General features: G+C 34.6%; 4 protein-coding genes across 4 annotated transcripts in view; all 4 read right to left on the minus strand.

Annotated features, from left to right (window-relative positions):
* Positions 1 to 4596: 4596 nt before the first annotated feature.
* MONOS_12541 (uncharacterized protein) lies at positions 4597 to 7649 on the minus strand (the record flags this gene model as incomplete). Its single annotated transcript, XM_067865170.1, has 3 exons — positions 4597 to 7342; positions 7432 to 7544; positions 7641 to 7649. 3 exons carry the CDS (start codon positions 7647 to 7649, stop codon positions 4597 to 4599), a joined length of 2868 nt encoding a protein of 955 aa, XP_067728666.1.
* A 305-nt stretch (positions 7650 to 7954) lies between these two features.
* MONOS_12542 (putative protein of unknown function (DUF4200)) lies at positions 7955 to 11603 on the minus strand. The gene is made up of 11 exons (XM_067865171.1): positions 11518 to 11603; positions 11340 to 11440; positions 11136 to 11289; positions 10934 to 11067; positions 10785 to 10882; positions 10592 to 10697; positions 10290 to 10374; positions 10036 to 10154; positions 9445 to 9939; positions 8574 to 9323; positions 7955 to 8465 (listed from the first exon to the last, which is right to left on the minus strand). The coding sequence occupies exons 1-11, from the start codon at positions 11567 to 11569 to the stop codon at positions 8358 to 8360; spliced, it is 2202 nt and encodes a 733-aa protein (XP_067728667.1). The 5' UTR covers positions 11570 to 11603; the 3' UTR covers positions 7955 to 8357.
* Positions 11604 to 12706: 1103 nt separating this feature from the next.
* Positions 12707 to 18028, minus strand: MONOS_12543 (uncharacterized protein; the record flags this gene model as incomplete). The annotated part of the gene is made up of 5 exons (XM_067865172.1): positions 12707 to 13488; positions 13762 to 15828; positions 15997 to 17750; positions 17827 to 17908; positions 17986 to 18028. 5 exons carry the CDS (start codon positions 18026 to 18028, stop codon positions 12707 to 12709), a joined length of 4728 nt encoding a protein of 1575 aa, XP_067728668.1.
* Positions 18029 to 20820: 2792 nt separating this feature from the next.
* The window catches only part of MONOS_12544 (uncharacterized protein), a gene marked incomplete at both ends in the record, with an annotated part of 225 nt that continues 55 nt past the window's right edge, over positions 20821 to 20990 (minus strand). Inside the window, one exon of the mRNA XM_067865173.1 lies at positions 20821 to 20990. This exon is cut by the window's right edge and continues 55 nt beyond it. Coding sequence (XP_067728669.1) covers positions 20821 to 20990 — 170 coding nt within the window.

A 20990-nucleotide genomic window follows, 5' to 3' on the forward strand; every position in this document is an offset into this window, starting at 1 on the left:
TGAAAAGAAAATACTATATTTTTTATTTATATCTATTAGCTTGATGATTATTAAAAACAATTCATATATAGGTTACTCTTTTTGAAAAGCCACAAATGTTCTTTATCTGGATTTATATAAAAATACACATTATTTGATCAGTTTTTTCAACCAATCCTTCAAGCTTCAATGCTTATTTAAGGAATTTATTCAAACCTATTTAATGTTAGAATAAGTACATCCTGGAAAAGTTTGATTGATTTGAAGCAAAAATTGTTCAAATAAGGTGTGCTTTTATTTAACACACATATTACACATTTGTCACTTTTCGAAAAGAGTTTCACTTTCATAAAAACAAATTGAGGGAATAACTGGGAATTTTGGTTGTAAAACAATCATAGGTGAAAAGATACTCAACCGACACAATTGATCTTGATAATAATTACTCAGATTAAGGATCATTATTATTTTATTTGCAAATGGGTGATTATTTTTATACAGTCTAAACCGGATATAATCACATCGGTTTTTGCACAACTTTTTGTGACTATATCCGATAGTGATTATACATGATGATTTTTTACACAGAAAAAAATAAAAATTAATTTTAATAATAATAAATTTTGGGTCGATTTTTATATTTTTGGAAATTCTTCATAAAAACGCATTTTTCACATGCGAAATTAATTTTTTTCGTAAATACATATTATTTTGACTTATTTGAGCACATTTTTGAAAAAGCGAAATATTGAGATTTTTGATCAAAAAATCGATTTTTCAATGAAAAATCCACACATAATGAAAAAAATTGTGATTATATATTTTCTTCCCTGTGATTATGTGCAATGAAAAATGAATGAAAAACAAGCAAAAAATGTCGGTGCATGGAAAATTGTGACTATATATACGAATGTGATTATATTCGATGTGATTATATCCGGTTTAGACTGTAATCGAATAATTTCATTCAAACATTTCGGTGCAATAATATTTCTTGAATATCAATAAACAAAAATTGAAAAGTGAAAAGGCTTATTTAATTCATTTAAATCTTTGATTCGGAAAAACCATCAGTTTTAAAAAACAATTATGATGCTTTTTCTCTTTTGAATTTAATTTTTTCTTTCAAAAAACTGACAATCTTTGATAAAAAAAAAAAAGACACAATTTTTAAAATGATCACACATATGATCGAATGTGCATGGTCGCAATTTTGAAAATTTATATTAACAACAGAAATACGAGATCGGTTCATAGATGACAGGATTGCAGAATTCATTTTTCTCAAAAGAATGAATCTGGATTTCAACGTAATTTTTTCAAAAATATTAATTGTTTAAAAAAAAATTATAAAACCCTTAATGAAAAAAAGATAATAGTGATTCTAAAAATTCAGGTGAGGAATCAAGTTCAGATGAATTATATGTTGTTGAGGACCCTATTTATTATGATTCTGAATCAAAAGAAACTGAAGACTGAACAAGTGCATCCGAATATAAAGATCACAAATAGAAATTTTAAATTGTATCTTTTTTTGAATAACGTTTCAATTTATCAAATAACGACAAAAAAACATTTTCTCTCATCAATATTTTTTTTATTTTAATGTCTTTTATCAAAATACTCAAAAATGCGTTTATTAAAAGTTGTCGGTTGAGTCCACTCTTTCCCAATCATCAATGGTTGTTGAGAAAATGCAACTGTTCACAGTTATTGAAAGTGTCCACCATCACTGGTACTAACTTTACCAAAATAAAAGCAAACCTTTTTTATATGAGTTCAAACAGAACGGTTTTTTGGAATGGATAAAAATCTCATATTTCTGTTCGAATTTTTATTTTGGTTCACCTAATTTTACAGGAATTGACAATTATTCGTGCCAATGTTATTCAAATGTTCATTGTGAAAGAGAAAAGTTTGAAACAAAAACGAACCTGAATGCAAAATTTATCATTTCACATGAAAAGAAAACAACTGTGATTTTTCAACAAAAATTGGCCATTATAATTTTTAACTTGGGTGAGTTTTTTTGAAAAGTCGCAAATGCTTAATTAACAAATAAAAAAATTTTTTTCTAATTTGCTCAAATTATCGTTTCCACTTTAAATCTTCTTAAGAATGTGTGAAATAACATTATCCAGAAATAGATTCCATATTAGAGAAGTTTGTTGCATGTTAACAAAACATTTGACCAAAATATGAAATTTTTGATTTATTCGAAAATTAAACATTTGCGACTTTTCAAAAAGAATTTCCCACTTTGAAATAAAAAACCAAAAAATTCATAAACGAAAAAAAAAAAAAAAAAAAAAAAAAAAAAAAAATGGTCAACGCTTTTTTTTCGTTCCAGAACAGAAGCGTCAAAGTCAAATACAAAAAAGAAAAGGAAAATCAATAAATAATAAAATGGAAAAAATAGAACGAATTGAAAAGAAAACAGTCTTTTGAAATCTTTAAGTGTTGTTGGTTGATTTGATGTATTGTTTTGAAAAAGTTGATCTCTTACAATGGCTTAAATTTGTTCATTAAAGAACATGTAAAGAAAGTTTTTGTTCAAATTTTAATAAAAGATATCAGAAATGGATAGATTTCATTTCGATTGAAATAAAGAAGGAATACTCATAATACCATTATTCAAAAAAAAAAAAAAAATAAAAAAAATAAACGGTAATTAATCCATTGCAAAAGCAAACCCAACATATGAAGAATGCTGAAAGCTATTTCAAAAATACAAAATAATTGCAAAATCTATATTTATACAATTTGTCACATTCAATAGCTAGCAAGAAGTTTTTTATCTTTCGAGCATGCTCTCTAAAAATTATGCTTTATATTTTGAAAATGCAACTCATTTTCATTCTTTCACAATACTAATGTGAAATCAAAAAGTAAAGCCCTACTACAGCTGAATGATTTGCAAGACTTGAAATTAATCTTCTTTCCCGACATACATAACAAATCAAAATGAGAAGATGATTTCATTTTGCATCATATCTGAATTGAATCCAGCTTACTAAAAATGTGAAAATCTAACATAATTTTTGTTTCATTCTAAGAATAAATCAGCTTTTCAAAAAAACAAACCATTGTCCTGATTTTCTTTCAGTTGTTTCTCTTTTGACAAATAATCCATTCGCTTATGTATTTGCCCTTTTTGATCTTTTTCATTCTTTGAAATGCAAGCAGATGTAAGTTCATTTGCCCATTCATCACATTCATGTTTTAGAGAACTAACATCATCATGAGGAAGCGAAAAAATTGTTGGTGATACGGGTAACAAAGATGAATGTAATGGAATTCCAACAGAAGGAAAAACAAATGGAAGAATGGCAGATACTGTTTGAGGAGTTGTATCGCTGACACAAATTTGAGATGAAGAATTGGTTATGAATGATGCATAATTCATAGAAGTCGAAATGGCCTTTGCACAAGAATTTGGAGATGAAATTGGAAATAATAACGAATTTTGAAAGCATGATTGGCCTCCTTCTGTATCAATTTTGCAATGCTCTTGACTAAAAGATGACAGATGCTCTTTATCATAACAAAATTCAGAAAATCCTTGTTTAATATTAACATAATTTTCTCGCTGAATAGGCGCTTTTTTAGTACTTTCAAAATGACTCTCTTGAGAATTTTTCGTATTTAAATATGTTGGTATTGATAATGAGCTTTCTTTATTTTTGATTCGCGATAATGGTGCCAAAGAAGATAACGTGTTTCTTATTTTCCCTGAAAATTCTTGCTCTTCACTTTTTTCTATTGGAGCAATTTCATCTCCAATTTCTACCAAACAAGCGTCCAACTCAAAAGAAAGTTGAGTGCCATCAATAACTCCACTAATTGCTTTTCGATTAAATTCTGTTGTTACAACACTGTCAGAATCATCAAATATTGTAATCTTTCCATTTTTGAAAAACGTGCATTTTCTAGGAAAAAGATACTTCAAAAAAGCAAACAATCATGATGCTTCACACCCTTCAAGCCAATTTTTTGCCTTTTGCAACTTCCTTGTTGTATACTGACAAAAAAATGACTTTTCCATGAAAAACAAACCTATTCAACTCTTTGAAAAAGCTTCTTATTTAATTGAACAAAATTATTAAAAAATTATGGTGTGAAAATTCGTTTATCATCAACAGCTTTTAAACGTTATTGTTGAAAACAATATACGAACATGTAGTTTTTGACACTATTGTTCAATTCTGTTTTTCTTCAACAAATTTCTTTTTTCAGAAAAATTAAAGTCATCATTAAAAATCTTAAATTTTGTGTAAAATACAAAGAATTTCATCAGTTTTTAATAATTGAAATTTTAATAAACTACAAAAAACATACAGCTTTTTGCAATTTTAAAATGCAATTAAAAAAAAAAAAGAAAAGGAACATTTCAAACGTTCAGATTAAAAACTTTAAATGTAAAAGGTTGAAAATTGAACACAAAAAAATCTAAGTTGATTATAAATAATTTTAAGCCCAGCAGTATAACAAAGAGATAAGCTATTCTAATGCAATTTCGACTTCGAAAAGATACGCCATTTAAAGACAGATAACAAACAACAGTTATTAAAACTGACAAGAAACAAAAAAAAAAAATAGTCTGCTCAAACAAAGCAGCTAATTAGTATTTGAACATTTTTCTTTTTGCTTCTTAAATTCCTCATCTTCTACATCCAAATAAGCCCCCAAACAGCTGAGATTTTCTGTTACAGCTTTTTGTTTGGTAGGAAATCCTAAGCAAGAAAGATCTGCTTCATCTATTTTTTCACTTCCTATCTTTTGCTCGTCTTCTTCGTCCAAAATGTATAATTCCTGTGTTCTCGAGCAATCTTTTTTGGGAGCACTGAAATTGGAAGGAGAAATAGAAGAGTCGATAGAAAGCTGCTTTAGGCTGGCGGTTTCGACTTCTTCTTCAGAAAGATACAAATTTTGATAGCTTGTTGAGCATGTGGAAGAGCATTCATCGGAATCAGCATCAGACAAAGAGTGGCTTTTGGGGTGTGCTGCGGAAGATGAAGAAGAAGAGAAAGAAGGAGAAGGAGAAGGAGAAGGAGAAGGAGAAGGAGAAGAAGAAGAAGATAAAGATAAAGATGATGAAGAAGATAAAGAGGAGGAAGAAGAAGATGTATAAGATGATAGAAAGGATGTGGAAGGAGAAGAAGTTGGAATGGAAGAAGAAGAAGAAGAAGAAGAATGAGATGATGATGCAAATGATGATAAACATGAAGGAGAAGTAGAAGTTGGTGATGATGAAGTGCATGAGCCATTCAAGTTAGAAGACGAACAAGTTGGCTTTGATGAAGCGAGGAGTGCAAATGTGTCTAACAGAGAAGAAGAAGATGGAGAAGAAGAAGAGGAAGAGGAAGAAGAAGAAGAGGAAGAGGAAGAAAGTGATGATGATTGAGGAGACAAAGGAGAAGGTGGCGTGTGAGGTGATTGAGGAGACAAAGGAGAAAAAGATGAAGACGACAGCGCAGTTTCAATTGAAGACGAAGAAAGAGCAGTCCAGTTTGAAAAAGAAGAGCTGCTTGTCTTCTCTTTTTCTGTGTCTGCACTCCCAGAAAGATCTGTCTTATCATCTGAGGCATCTTTTGAGCTGTTGGAAAAGGCTGGTGAATTCTGCTGGGCAAAAGTGTGTTCAAGGAGAAAGGTGTTGGAAGAGGCAGAGATTGAAGAAATGTTTTGGTTAGAGTGAATGTTGGGGGTGATGTTTTGTTGGAAAGGTAATGAAATGGAAGAGAAAGATCTAAAAGGAGGAAAAGATGATGATGATTTTGGAGAAGAAGAAGAGGAGGAGGAGGAAGAGGAGGAGGAAGAAGAAAATGAAGGTGACATTGAAGCAGATGGTGAAATTGAAGATGGCTGCCAGGGAACTTGAAGTGGCAAATGAAGGAGAGGCTGCATAGAAGGTGCATATGGAGTGAATGTGGAGGCAGAAGCAGAAGGAAAAGAAGGATAAGAAGAAGCTGACAACAAAGAAGAAGACGCAGGCTGAGCCAGATTTGGTGTGAAATTAAAAGTTGAAGGTGAAACAACAGTAGAAGAGGAAGAAGTTGTTGAAGTTGTTGAAGAAGGCAAAGAAGAAGAGGAAGCAAAATGAGGTGGAGCAGTAGCTGTAAGTGAACTGGAAGAAGAGTTTGAGTAATCAACAGAAAATGGATTGCAACTTTGAGCTTTCTGAAATGGGCTCAAAGGCGACTGCTGCAGATTAGGGTTGGCAAACAGCTTTGGAGTGAACACGCAGCAGGAAGGGCTGAGAGCAGAAGCAGACTGCTTGGCATTCTCTGTGTGTGCCTGGAGAGGAGGGGAGGAGCTGCGGGGAGGGAGATTGAAACAAGAATTGGGGTGCAGCTGCTGCGGGGAAAGGATGTTTGTGAAGAGAGGCTGGTTGCGAGAGGGGGTGTGCTGACGGTCGAAGGAGAGGTCGATAAAAGGATTGCTGTTATTATTATTATTATTGCTGCTGTTGTTGTAGCTGCTGCTGAAGCTGTTGTTGAGGGACGGGGAATAAGACGACTGAAGTGAATGGTTAGAAAGAGAGGAGAAAGAGGAGCCGGAGGAATTTGTGGCAGAGCTGAAGGAGGAGTGGATGCTGCTGGCGTAGGAGCGATTAGAGGCGGATGAGAGAGAAGGAGACCGAGAAGACGAAGATACATTAGAAGAGGAGGAGGAAGAAGAAGAGGTTGGAGGAGGTGGAGAAGAAGAAGAAAGAGGTGGCGGAGAGGAAGAAAATGCTGATGACAAAGAAGAAAAAGAAAAAGGAGGAGGTGAAGTAGAAGAAATGTTGCTTGCTGCTTTGCTTTCAGACAGCAAAGCAGAAGGAGGTGGTTCGATTTTCTTTATACGCACATGAATAGCGTTGTCTACAGGCGCAGACGCAGACACAGATGCCTGCAAAAAGGCGAGGTCTGGCAGGCGCCCCAAGAAATAGTCGAGTGCTGCTCTGTCGAGGTATTTGCGGCAGAGAAGAATTGTGCACTCTGATGAAGTGACAATGCCACTGGGGTAACTGTTCCATAGAGATGCTATCATCGATTCAGGCATTTTTATGTATCCGTACGGCTGCGTTTCGCCTTTGTCTTGAGGAATAAATATTTCAAAATTATTCTCAGGAAAGATTTTTGAAAGCAGAGAAGCGACGATTTGCTTCATTTTCTTGAGTTGTTTTATTTCAGGTAAGAAAGGATTAATTAGAAAACATTGCGTTCCAGGAAGAACAACAATATTTGCCCATCTAACATATCCCTTCAAATAACCTTTTAAATCTTTTCGCGCAAGATCTGCGAATACTCTTTTTGGAAATTGAACAAATAATTGGGAATAATCAACAGAAACAGCAACTCTTAAATCAAAAGATTGCTTTCTACATTGGGAAAATAAATTAATAAATTATAGCAAAAGTATAATTTGTTATTTAAAATATATGTTTATTAATTTCAATTTTTCACATACCTACAAATTAAAAAAATTGCTTTGCAATCCAGCACTTTTCTTTCTGCGCTATAAACGGTAATTGTAGTATTTTGATGTGCAGGATAAACATTGCATTTATTATCGCCTAATTGCTGAACAAAAAAATTGTATCATTTGATTTTGTTGGGAAAAAGACATAATTATATATCAAACAATTGTACTTTTTGCGCAAAGCGCTTTTGCACAACTTGAATCATTAAAATATACGAAAGTACTTGATCTTTTATTATTTGTTTTTCTGCATATATATCTTATTGGTCCAAATTTTGATAATGCCTCAGTTATCTTTTCTTCACTTATTGCCGAAGGAATGTTGTATATTTTTACACCTTCTTCTAAAATAAAAAATAGAAGGTCAATGCGTATTATATGTGAGGAACTAAAATTAATTACATACCATATTCACCATCATGTGGTGAAAACGAAAAAGAGCACATTATCCAAAAATTCCTTATGGGAATTAATCAAAAAAATAAGAAAAAAAATTCGTTGAACTCACGATTTTCCGAGTTTCCAATACAATGAAAGAGAATTTGAAGAATTTAAAGAAAATGAATTATCTTTTTTATGAATGAAAGTCTAATCTGGGAGAAGATCTCTTTTTTTCAAATTCAAATCAAAAGAAAGTAAAAGTGGGATCAATATAAATTCAAAAATTAACTCTTTTCATGACGTGCAAACAAATAAGATTATTTTTCATTGAAATAGATGAAATTGCAACAAATTCTGTAATAACAAACGTGAATTATTAAGAAATTCATATCCGTCACAATTTCACTTTTAAATTTATCAAATAAAACATTCATATCCAAAATCATCAAAACAACATTCATGAAATGAGTAAAAAGTTAATGAAGTGAAGGAATATTAAGTGGAAGCTAAAACAAGAATCCAGTGAATTGATTTCACTCTGTGAAGAATTCTGCGTCTTCGTCTACTTTTGCTGCTGCTTCTTCAACAGTTTTCTTTTTCATCGTCTTCGGAATTGAGCGGTTCACAACAGGACGTCCAGCCTTTAAAAAAAAAAAAAAAAAAAAAAAAAAAAAAAAAAAAAAAAAAAAAAAGAGAGAGAGAGAGAGAGAAATGAAGTGCATTGATAACAAAAAGGGAACAAAGCAAACTTTTCTGTGAACTGGCTCTTCTGCTCTGCGCAGGGAGTCTTTGATCTGCTGAGCAATCATCTGCTCCTTCTGCACTGCCTTTTCCACGCGCAGTCTTTCTCTCCTGAGAAAGTCCTGCTCTTTCAGCAGCCTACGCACGCCCTCCAAATCGGCTGCCTCTGCTTTCTTCATCATTTTGAGCAGCTGGCCCTCCATCTGCTGCAGCATCTTCATCGACGAGTGTGTCGCTGTCACACTCGCCGCTGTGGCTGCTGCTGCTGACAGGGAAGACGAAGCACTTGAAGGTTGGGACGTGCTCGAGGAAGAGGAAGAGGAGGAAGAAGACGAAGACGACGACGAAGAAGAAGAGGAAGAGCCAGAAGAACCTGAAGAAGAAGAAGAAGGCTGATTGGCCATTGCTGCTGCCAGTGTCAGAGAATCCAGACAGCATTTGCGATATGCTGCGCCGATGATTGTGCGAAGCTGCCTGCAGCTTTCTGTGGCCTCGTCTAGTTGGAAGTTCTGGTTCCGCTGGAACATGAGCGAGTCGATCTTCTTCTGCTCTGCCTCGATGTCGCTCTCAAACTGCGCAATTTTCTCTTCGCTGTCAGCCAGCCGCTTCGACAGGCTCTCCCGCAGCATACGCAGCTCCTGCAGCGACTTCTCCAGTCCGCCTTCCTGCTCCTGCTGGTTGGCCATCAGCATAAAGTTCTTCTCCTCAATCTCCGAAAACAGCTGGTGCACAAGCCCCGGCTTCGAGAAGAAAGAATCCTGAAATCAATAAGCAGCAGTTTGGATGAAAATCGATGTTTTTTAAAAAAAATTGAGTGAATGTTTTAAGTAATTTTCGGGCAGTTAACGACAATCAAACAAAATTAAATTAATGTTGTACCTCTTCTTTTTCCTCGTCTTCTCTTTCTTCTTCTGAGCTCTCCTGAAATGCTGTGACAGATTCCGCTTCTGCCTGCTTCTTTCTCTCTTCGTCGTATTTGTCTTCGAATTCGTCGATGTCTCCATCGTCCTTTCGGACATTGCCATCAGCTTTAAACATGCCATTCCCTTCCTCACCTTCTTCTTCTTCTTCTTCTTCTTGCTCCTCTTCCTCCTCGTCTGCTGAGTCATCTGGAACTTCAACTTCTTCCTCCACTTCAACCTCTTCCCACTCATCGTCATCTCCTTCTCCTTCACCCTCCCCTACTCCTTCTCCTTCTCCCTCTCCTTCCTTCTCTTTGTTAGCTCCACCCTGTTCATCTGTTTCTCCCGATTCAACATTTCTTTGCTGCTCTTCTTTCTCATCCGCTTCTCCCTTTCTCATTTCTTCGCTCCCTTCGTTTTCATTCAATTGTTCTGAATTGTTCCGTTTCCTTCTTCTAACTTTCTTGACAACCTGTAACATGGCCAGAATAACAAGAAATGCAATAAAGACACAATAATAATAATAAAATATCATGAAATCACTCAAATCCAAAGTGTAACAACAAACAGTTATTGTCTTCATTCTCCCTGCTTTCTCTGCTCTTTTTCGATTTCTTTCTTCTTCTCTTCTTCTCTTCTTCTCTTCTCTCTCTTCTTTTTTGCGCTCAGCTTCTTTTTCTTTCTCGACTGGATTGGATTTGCAAAAGATGAAACAAAATGCAATTAAAAAAAATCAAAAAAAAGATTCAGTTACATTTGCAGAAGAAACACATTAACAAAAAAGTGAATGAAAAAGTTACAAAAAAACAAGGTTTACTATACTTTCTCGTTGCATTTCGCGCTTCTTTTTCCAGTCAGGGGGCTCCAACGAGGCAAGGAAATCTTTTGCTTTTTGGCATTCAGTAATCTGTTGATAAGTCAAAACCAGAGAAAATTGGAATTAACCGATCAAAACATGTATTAAAGCAGAAACGTTGTTTTAACATAAAAGCAATGCAACAGTCTTAAAGAAAATTGCAATTGAAAAAATAATAGTTCACAATTTATTTTTGTTCTTTTTCCATTTTGTATCTTTCTCTTTCATATTTGATTTTCTTTTTCTTTATGTTTTTGCACATCCACACGTTTTCATCCAATTTCACAAGAACTGCTTCAAGTGATGCAATTTTTTGCTCGAGTCGATGAGCTTCTTGAGTCTTTGCCGCTCTGCGCTCACTTTCTCTATCTTTTCTAAAAAAGTGAAAATAGAAATAATTTATCAATGTTATGAAACGCAATTTAACATTTTACTCAAATACTAAGTAAGTAACAATTAACCTTTCCACAGCATCAATAGCACGTTGATCCAAAGCATGTAAAAATTCCTCGAACTGTTGCTTTCCAAGCTCAATTTCTTCTTCTTGCCTCGTTAAATCCTTTTTCCATTCAAAAAAACAATACAAATTCACATAAGAACAAGAACAAACGTCGTTTTCTGCAATTCCAGAATAAATCAGGTGCTGCCGTTCGCTTTTGGCGATTTCCAATTTCAACTGAAGGTCAAACATCTCTCTTTCTCGAGAAAGAATTGTATCGATTTTCTCCTTTTTCGCTGCCCTCTCTGTAATCAAAAATATGTAGCAAACACAAGAGTTAAATTGTTTCGACAATTTTTTATTGGAAAAATACTTAACAATTCCTGATCATCTGAACGTGAAAAAATTGAACGAGTTTTGATAGTTTCTTTGGGTGTGGCTTCTTCTCCAAGCAAATCTCTGAGCGTACTCCTCTTTTTCATTTCCGCCTTTTGTACAACCGTCATATGTTTTAATTGTTCCCTTTGCTAAAAACAATACAAAATAACTGCAAATAATAGCAAATAATAACTAATACTTCTTTCTTTGCTGCCCTTTCCTTATTAATTGCAACAAAAAGTTTATGATCTGGTGGCATTCGAAAAGGATTTTCCTCAACATTTATGGACAATGAAGAAGCTGGAATATTCAAAATAAAATAAAATGATATAAAAAACTTAATTTTCAAGAAATTTCCTGAATTAATAGCACCATACGTCTACTGGCTTGCGCTTTTGAACGAGCTGATAAATGTGAAGTTGTATTCATAAAGAAAAAAGATAATAATAAATCTGAAATTTCGAATACTGGGTTTCTTTAACGTTCACATATTTATCAAAGTTAATTCGTGTGATTGACAAACAAATGAATTTTTTTATTGGAATAATAATAAAATATTCAGTGTTTTCGTAATTCATATTTATTCAAAACAATAAAACTAATTTTTTCCAAACAAAAGACACAAACAATTTGAACCAACATCAAGCAGATTACAAAAACATTGTTATGCATAGGTATAATAGATCTGACAATTATTGTTTTTTGCATGTGGAAAGAAATTTTTTGTTGAATGAATTTTGTTCCGCACAATATTTTCTTAATTATTTTTCCATGAGAATGCAAGAGTTATCATGAAACAAAAGCGGAAAAAGATTGGAAAAAATGGTTGGCTTTTCAATTATTAACAAGAATTTTTCCCCAAATGTTCTCATCTTTTCCGCTCAACTCTTCTATTTCCATTTGACGTGAAGCCATTTTCTACATTCACCCACTTGTGCTTCTGACCACATTGCTTCCATCAACAGCTGTTTCTTCCTTTCAGAAAAGCAGTTTGCATTCAAACGACTGACATTCAGTATTATCAACACTTCCAAAAAATTCTTCATTCACACTGAAAAAGAGAGCCCACAGGCTTGATTTTTTTTTTTTTTTTTTTTTTTTTTTAATTTTTTTTTTAATTTTTATTTTTATTTTTAGAGAAATCAAAGTTGACCAACAATTTCTTGAAGAATGGAAAAATTATGGAATATGAAAGGAAAATAACAAAAAGATGATGATAATGAAAATGTTGATAAAAATATATATGCAGATGAAGAGCCTGCCAAAAGACAACTTTCCAAGCAAGCAATTCAAAGATCACATTTTGAAAGATGAAACAAAACACAAAAATACTCGAAAAATCATAAAGAGAGGACTTGATGGTTTTTTATTAAATTAATTATATCAATATTTTTTACCAAAACATGATTGCATAAAAAAATGATTTTTTTAAATGTTGAATCAAAATAAAAAGTTCGGGTTTCTAAATCACCCAAAAAGAAAAAAGGAACTTTCGAATTTCACCAACAAATAACATTAACATTCAATAAACAAGAATCCACGATTTTTGCATTTTTAAACTCTATATTATTCAAAGAATTCTTCAAAAAACTGTGATCGAGGATAATCAACGCAACAATTGGAGTATAATTCTGAATTGAAGATCAGAGAATTATGCCGATTCGCCAATTTGCCATTAAGAAATTCACATCCTTTCAATGCAACAATTGCATCATTCAAGCCGACTTCTTCTCCATTCTTGAGAATTGTCAAATGATAATCGAGCATTCCCATAGCCTTCAAAAGTTCAACATAAACATTGTGAGCCAAAACATTGGATGTAGAATCCATCATCACATTTATTATCAACTCAATAAAATGAGGAGGTACAAAATATTCATCTCTAATAAGATGTCTCTCGCAACAAGGGATAATGTTGCAGAATAACAAGTGGGAAGTACAAGAATACCAAGAGTAGTTTCTTAGAACAGTTGGAAGCAGCATTCCCTCTTTCAGAAGTGCAACAGTTGCGTCTGTTGCTGTATTAAATCCTCTGTTCATCAGGAACTGGAAACACAACATTGAATACATGTTGCACAATTCAGTATTTAGTTTCATTCTCAGAGGATACAGATTCACCAGAATCTGAGATATGATTGTGCAGAGCTCTTTATCACTCTCAACGAATTTTAATACACCTTGAAGCAGAAAGAAATAAGATCTTGTAACTGTGTGTGGCTGAGTTTCTGGGTCGAAACTTTGGAGAAATAAATACAAGAGCTCTGTTGATGGGCCAAACACTTGCATTTGAGCCATATGAATATCACCTTTTTGAACACCTCTGGGCTCTTTTTTATCAAACATTATAACTGATTTAAAATTTAAGATTATAAATTATCAATTGAAAAAAAAAAAGGAGCAATAAAGTATAATTTAGATAAAAATTAAAAATTCAAATATCATTATAAAGAATTCAGGAAAATGAAAAAAGAAATCAATAAGTTGATGAATATTGCAAAAAACATTGGATTTTATCACATGCAAGTTTTGCAATTGCAAATATCATATCGCATACATATCATTAATCATAATCATAAAAAATTTTCATTTCTCTTATTAAAAAATATATTTCAAATCCACACCTTTATCCATCATGCAAGCAAATGCAGCAACATTTAACACAAACAGCTCTATATCACCTTTTTCTCTTGCATTTACACAATTGCTTATCCACGAACGTATCAAAGATCCGTTTCTTTCACACAAAGCGTTGAAATCAGTGCACAACATTTCTGCGCAGACACAATCGTGACTTTTGATATCTTCTTCAAAGAAACCTATCTCAGACAGCATTTTAACGTTGCTGTTTTTTATAATTTTGTAGCGACAATACAGCCCATCATATAAAAATACTCTGAGTATGTGGCAAACAGAGTCAACTAGCTCCTTTTTACTTGCACTTGAGAGTAACGCCATTTTGGAGATTGAAGAGAACGAGAAAAGCCTCAATTTGCTCAAAAAAGAAGTCGCCTCCAAATAATCAATCAAGTCCCGATCATCAGCTGCAACGTTGATCATTGCAGAAATCGCATTGATATTTTCACAGCATGCTGAAACATTACCTGTAATTCCTCCCTTCAGCCATTCAATTATCTTTCTCAAATAAGGTTCAGCTACGACAATCTCTCTGAGTCCAGGAACAGAATTCAGTAATTTTTTGAGAACGGAACTGAACCCATCTGCATGCGCCTTCTGCAGCCAATCCAAAATACCAATCACAACACCATTGCACTTTGCTTTCTCACTTGGCACTGTCTTTGCAACAGCTATTACGAGCTCAATGACTTTTCTTTGTCCTGCCATATTTCCTGCACCAATATCTTCGCTCATATTCTTCGCAATATCGATTAATACACTGCAAGTATTCGCTGTTATTCCCTTCACAGAGCGCAGAAGAAACAGCCTCCGCACTTTCTTGTTTGCATTGTTACTCTTCTCTTTCTTCAGCAACGCAATTGTCCCTTTCATGATCTCGTCAAATAGTCTGCCTTCCATACGGCTTATCTCATTCTCCTTTTTCACTCCAACCCATTCAACGAACATGTGCAATCCTCTCTTCTTCACCACTTCTTTCCCCACTTCAGAACGATTGCTGCTTTTCAGCATTGCATTAATCACACCAAATGAGCAAAGCATTACATCATCATTAATGTTCTTATTTGCCAATTCACTTGAGATCGCTTTCACTTCATTCTCCACTCCGAAATGGCTGACCAGCTTTGCATCTATTTTCATCATTTCCCCAATTAGAGATAACATCACTGAAAATGCTTTTCGTTGAATGCTCTTCTTCATGCATTTCAGTTTTTCATTTCTTTCACTTTTAACTTTCGGTTCTTTTTCTGAACAGTTTACTTTTTCGTCCCTTTCCTCATCTTTTGCATCTTCTTGATTGCCCTTCAATTCATTCTTCAGTTCGTCTAACAAATCAAATATTGCCTTTGTCAAGCCAACTTGTTCCATATTTGCCATTTGTTTGTCATCAAATTGCAATAACTCCTTCAAAATATCAGCAATTTCAATTATTAATTTCATCTCAGAAACACCAATCATGTTTCTTGCTTCATTCTCAAGTGAGTCTAGCATTATGTCTACCCCATTCATATCACTTGAAGGCAAACAACTTTGATCCTTTTGGTTGTCTTTTGCAGGTCCAACGAATAATTTTCCAGAAAGAATGACATCACAGCAATTCTTGCAAAGATTCAAAAATCCGCATTCATTCAAAAGCTTCAAAAAACATGAAAGGCACTTTTCACCAGACAATGGCTGATTAGTTGATGAAACATTTGACATTTGCAATTGAGATGAAGAAGATGACGATGAAGAAGATGCATTTGAAGGGGTTTCCAAAAGAATGATTACAGGAATGTTTGACTGCTCGTAGCTTTCAACGCTTGTTTGCTGACTGTTCCGAAGAATAAGATTATCAGCAGCAGTAGAAGTAGAGGAAGAAGAAGCAGACTGTTCCAAGTGATGTTTCGTGCCACATTCATCAGCATTTCGTTTTTTAAGAAGTTGAACAAGATTCTTCGCCAACAATAAGCACTTTGCCATCACACAGGAATCTTCTTTCACATTCATTTCTTTCAATGCTTTAATAAATCCTCCAATCCAATCAAGTTCATTCTCGTGTTGTTGAGCTGTTTCTAGGCAAAGTTCAGAGCATTGGAACAGAAACACAACAAGATTAATAGTTGTTAAAGCAAATCAAAAATGAAAAATAAACGAAAGAATGGGGAAAAAAAAGGAATAGAAGATTGAACAAATTAAAAACACGTAGCTTTTAAAAGACATTTGAAGAGAGATTTACAAACCTTGTGCCAGTACTGCATTTTCAACAACTCCAACCATTAGTTCCTCAAATCTTCTGTTTTCGTTTCTTTTCAGCATCTTGTTAAACTGCTCCAACACATAACTGCACTCATCTTTCTGTTTGATCCATTCCAGTGCTGAAAATAGAATCTCATTGCACATCTCCAGCGGTGATAGCAGAAAATTGTCAGCACACAATCTAAAAGATACAGATGCACTCAACGAAGAGAACAATGTCTTTGAAAAGGAGCAGTTTGACTTGAATTCTGATGGAAGCAAAGGAGGAAATGGCAAAGAAGGAGAGACGGGTGGAGGGACTGCTGATTGAACTTGAGACAATGAAGGCAATGCTTGTGAATCAATTGAAGAGGATGAAGGAAAAAGCGAGAACACAGAAGAAGAGGAGGAGGATGATGATGAAAATGATGAAAATGAGGATTGTGCATCTTTTTCATTTGTGATTTTCCTTTCATCTGACTTTTCTTTCGTTGAGTCGGCATCTTTCATCTCTGAATATTCCATTTCAGTTTTCTCGTTTTTTTCTTTCATATTTTCTGTCTCTTCGATTTCTGTCTCTTTTTCTATGAATGCTCTGACAGCAGAAAATCCATTTGCATCCAAAAAAATCTGCAAAAGCCGCTTTTTCTCCTTTTGAAGCTCTTCAATCGTCTTCTTTCGATATTTGCTAAATGCACATTTCTTTCTCTCTCCTTCTTCATCAGCCCATTTGTCTTCCTCCATCCCACATTCAACATCATCATTTTTCTTTTCTTCATCCAACAGCTCGGTAACAGCACCACCACACAGAATTCTATGAAGCGTCTGTAGTGCTCTCACTTTCAATTCATTTTCTGAGCATTCAACACACTTCATAAGCAGCTTTATGTGAAGAATTGTCACAATGCGCCCTTCATTCGCTGAGTCTTCTGCTTCTTCTGGTTTCGTTTCATCTTTGCCTTCTGCTGCAACATCAGCTTTCATATCATCTGCATTTGAGATTTCTTCTGTAAATTCATGCGCTTTATTCAGATCAGCCATTATCGCTCTCTGTGGAGGTGACAGAGGAGGTGAATTTCTTTTTGAGCCAAAAGAAGAAGTTGGGAGAGTCATCGGCGGAGTGAATGGAGATGCCAGTGGAGGTGATGCTGGTGGAGTCATTGGAGGAGTCATTGGATGGGTGGCAGGAGGAGAAGGACCTTTCTTGTTCTTTGGCTTCGATGATTTGCCTTTGTTCCTTTTTGGCTTTGAGACAACTTTATTTGACGGCGGAGGCGTTTGCGATCTGCCAATAGTTCTTTTATCCTTCACATTTTCTTCCAAATGTTCTGCAGTTCCGAAATCTTCATTTCGCATCTCAAATAGTTTCTCTTCCTGTTTTCTTTTCTTCACAACGGCAATCTCGTTTTTGCATTGCAACTCTGCGATTCCATCAACCAGAGACAATAACACCTGCTTCAGACGAATCCTGCTGCTCTCTTTTAACAAGTCAGCCTTCTCAATTTCTTTCAAAAGCAATTTTCCCAATTCGCTCCCTATAATCATCTCTCTGCACACTCCAGATTTCTCGCTCAGCATCACTTCCATCGCAGATGACAGAGGCAGAGCATACAGCTCTGAAAGACCATTTTTCTCAATGAGCAAAGCCATTCCTTCAACAATGTCGTTACCTTTTCGACACAAAAATCGGTCATTCTTAGCTATCAGTTGGTAAATAATATTTATTGCTCTTTTAATAATCTCATCATTGTCTGATAGTCTTCAAAAATAATAATCACAAAGTGACATTGAAAAAATCATAAACGAATTAAAAAAATCACGAATAATTTACAAACCTGCATATCCTTAAGCCAATAGATAACGCATAACTTAGACATTCAAAAACTCCTTGATCATTTCCTTTTTGGATTGAATTCACTTTGGCAAAGGAAAAAAGAAAAAATTTCAGAAAAAAGAAACTCATCGTTCAAAATTGAAACAAAAAACTAACAAACATGCTAATTCAATAGATTTTTCTGCATTTATCAAAACTTTCATTTCGTGTCTTCCAAGTATCAAGTCATAACACTTTAACACTTTCACAAAACATTCCACTTCACTTGCTTCGCAAGCAACTTCAAAAAGCAAAGATGACATCTCCAAGCAAACGTGCTTATCTTCTGACCATTCGCCTGCCAGATGTTCAAGTTTTTCAAATAAATCCTCTGCACCAGCATTCCCTTCTTTAAGTTGTTTTATTATTGCATAACTCAAATTTTAAAAAATACGAGACATCATAAAGCAAAAAAAATTCTGATTTTACCACTTCAAACCTCATCACATGTAACATTTTGATAACCTCATCCGCATCTTTTAGAGACTTAAAATAGAAATAATAATACTCTCAAAAAGCAAATAAAATACAAGTCTAAACACACTTCAATCTTCTCACAAAAATTCTCATCAAAATTTATATTCATTACCGAGAAATTATCATGAATCGTTTTTAATTTAGCCCAAATCTCGTAATTAATTATCAAATGATTTATTCAATATTATTATGGTATATATGATCAGAGATTATCTTTCTTTTTGTTTCTTCATTATTACAAATATCAAAGCTTCCCGATGGGCATAACGAATATACAAAAAATAAATATACAACAGCATTTTCGAAACAGAGAATTATAAATTACACAAAGTTACTGACATAATAATCTTTTTTTATAAATGTTGGAAAAATACACCAGTTGCAATTAATTCGCGAAAATCCGGGGAAATCTATCCGGTACATCGAACGTATTTTCTCTATATTTTGGATATCTCTTGGAATCTGAAGGTGAAGGTGTTGATGATTGATTGGAGATATCTAAATCCAGCACACACAATCTTGGATCATTCGGAAAAACGATCTCCGTGATGCATCTTAACATGTTTTTGGTTATGTCATCGTAAGGATAGAACCCCATGATGTATCCACCTCTGAGAACGCAGGGAAGCCAAAAGCGATCATCTTCGCACATGGATTCAAATGGTATTTTGGAAACCGAAAACCGCTCGGGTTTCATCTCTTCACTTTCCACGATTTCTTCAACGTTGTAAGTTGTTGAATGAATATGCACTTCAAAGAACAAAGAGAGCTTTTCTGCACTTTTGAACTCAAACATTATTATCTCTCGCTTTTGAAGGTCAATTTCATTCTTTTTGATGCCCGACTCTTCAGCAAGTTCGTGAACTGCTGCTTGAACAATAGTTTCGCCTGCTTGCAATTTACCTTTAACAAAATTATTGCGCAGATCATCACATTAAAAAATTCGAAACAAAGATTATTGGTTTTCAAACCTCAAAATCCATTCCAAAATTCTTTTCCAAAGCCTCTCTTCTTCAACCCAAGCAACACTTACGAACAATCATCTTTGAACACAAACGCTAGAGTTGAAGCCAAAGGCTTTGAAACTCCAAAATGCGAATTTTCAGTTTGCATTATTTTTTTTTTATTATTTTTAATTATTATTAATATATGCCACTGAAAGATAGTTTAAGCTCATTATTATTCGATTTGCATGAGAATAAAACTGGCATTTTGCATCGGGCAAATCATATATTTAAAGGAAAGCGAATAATCTGATGTTTTTAATTGAGACATCCACCACCGACATTCCGTAAAGGCAACTTATCATTCTCCAATGGATACTTTTGGCAAACAATATTTCAGAAATTGCTTTCCAAGAAAGATTTTGAAATATTGAATAGCAACCCATTGAACAGATATTCGATCGATTACTCATTTGCAACCATTCAAATAGGGAAACAAGCTCGATTAACTCCGAAACCAAAAGAATAAAAGACGTTATCAGGGACTATCAGTGCAAAAACGTTGCACCTCAAGCAACAGAAAACATTAAGTGAAAAGGGAGAAATTGTTACATCAAAAAATCTGAATATAGGAGATCTTCTTTCGTGAAAGACTCATTACACTTTCACATGAGGGAAGATGCACTAAATGGACTTTTAGAGCTGGTCAAAACATATGGCGATGATCCATTCTTTTTCTGACTTGTTCGATTTCGTGAATTATCAAAGAATCGATGATAAAAGTTGTTTGACGAAGAACCAACAGTCATGGATGCATTTAGCAAATTGATTCAAACAATCACACAAACATCGATTGTGCAGTCAAGAGTCTCGATGGAACAAGACAGATTCTCACCAGTGAAAACATCTCAGCGAAGCTTATTATTGCCTCATCTTCCTCTTCTTCGCACAGCACTGCTGACTGGCATTTCCCACATTTGTCCAGCAGTGCGGCGTTTGTCATTGAATCTCCTCTCCTTTTTCTTCCAGAGTTCAGTTCCATTTTTGGGAAAGATAACATTTGGACAGCAGACAGAAAGCAGCTCTTCGAGGAGATTATTCAACACTCTCTCCTCGTTCATCCAGCATTTTGATGAGAATTCATTGCTGAGTAAAGACCTCATACAATCCTTTGTACGTTCATTTGATCCTTTTGATTCAGTCAAACAGATTTCTCTTCTTCCAATCTCGAATGCAAGAACGGTAAAAATGTCTTTTTCATCTTCTCATTTCGATGTTCTTGTTGCTATAATTGGTCTTCTTTCTCTATAGGTTGCTTCAAAGCTTCTTTCCACAGTTGCTTTGATGTTGTCATCATCATCCTCTTCTCCTTCGTCCTCTTCTTCTTCTTCTTCTTCGTTATTTTCACTCCTCTCTCGCCTATGTCCAACACTGCCCCAAGTGTGTGCTATTCTCTCCAAAGGAAGCTATTTCCCCTCTCCGCCACTGCAGCCACTGATCTACTCCTTTTCTGGTCTGTCGTCAGCCAAGTCGTATCAGGGCGGGCGATCAGCTGCTGCCCGCGGGATGTTCTCATTTGCTCTCCGGGCAGCACGCACAACACTCAAAAATTCGTTTTTTTCTGCGTTTTCTTTTGGGAGTTGGATGGAAGGCTCGCGAGAAATACCTACGGAATAAGAAGAAGAAGAAGAAGAAGAAGAATGCA

This window comes from Monocercomonoides exilis, assembly GCF_001643675.1.
Source record: "Monocercomonoides exilis strain PA203 chromosome Unknown scaffold19-1596985, whole genome shotgun sequence".
Classification (NCBI taxonomy): Eukaryota; Preaxostyla; order Oxymonadida; family Polymastigidae; genus Monocercomonoides; species Monocercomonoides exilis.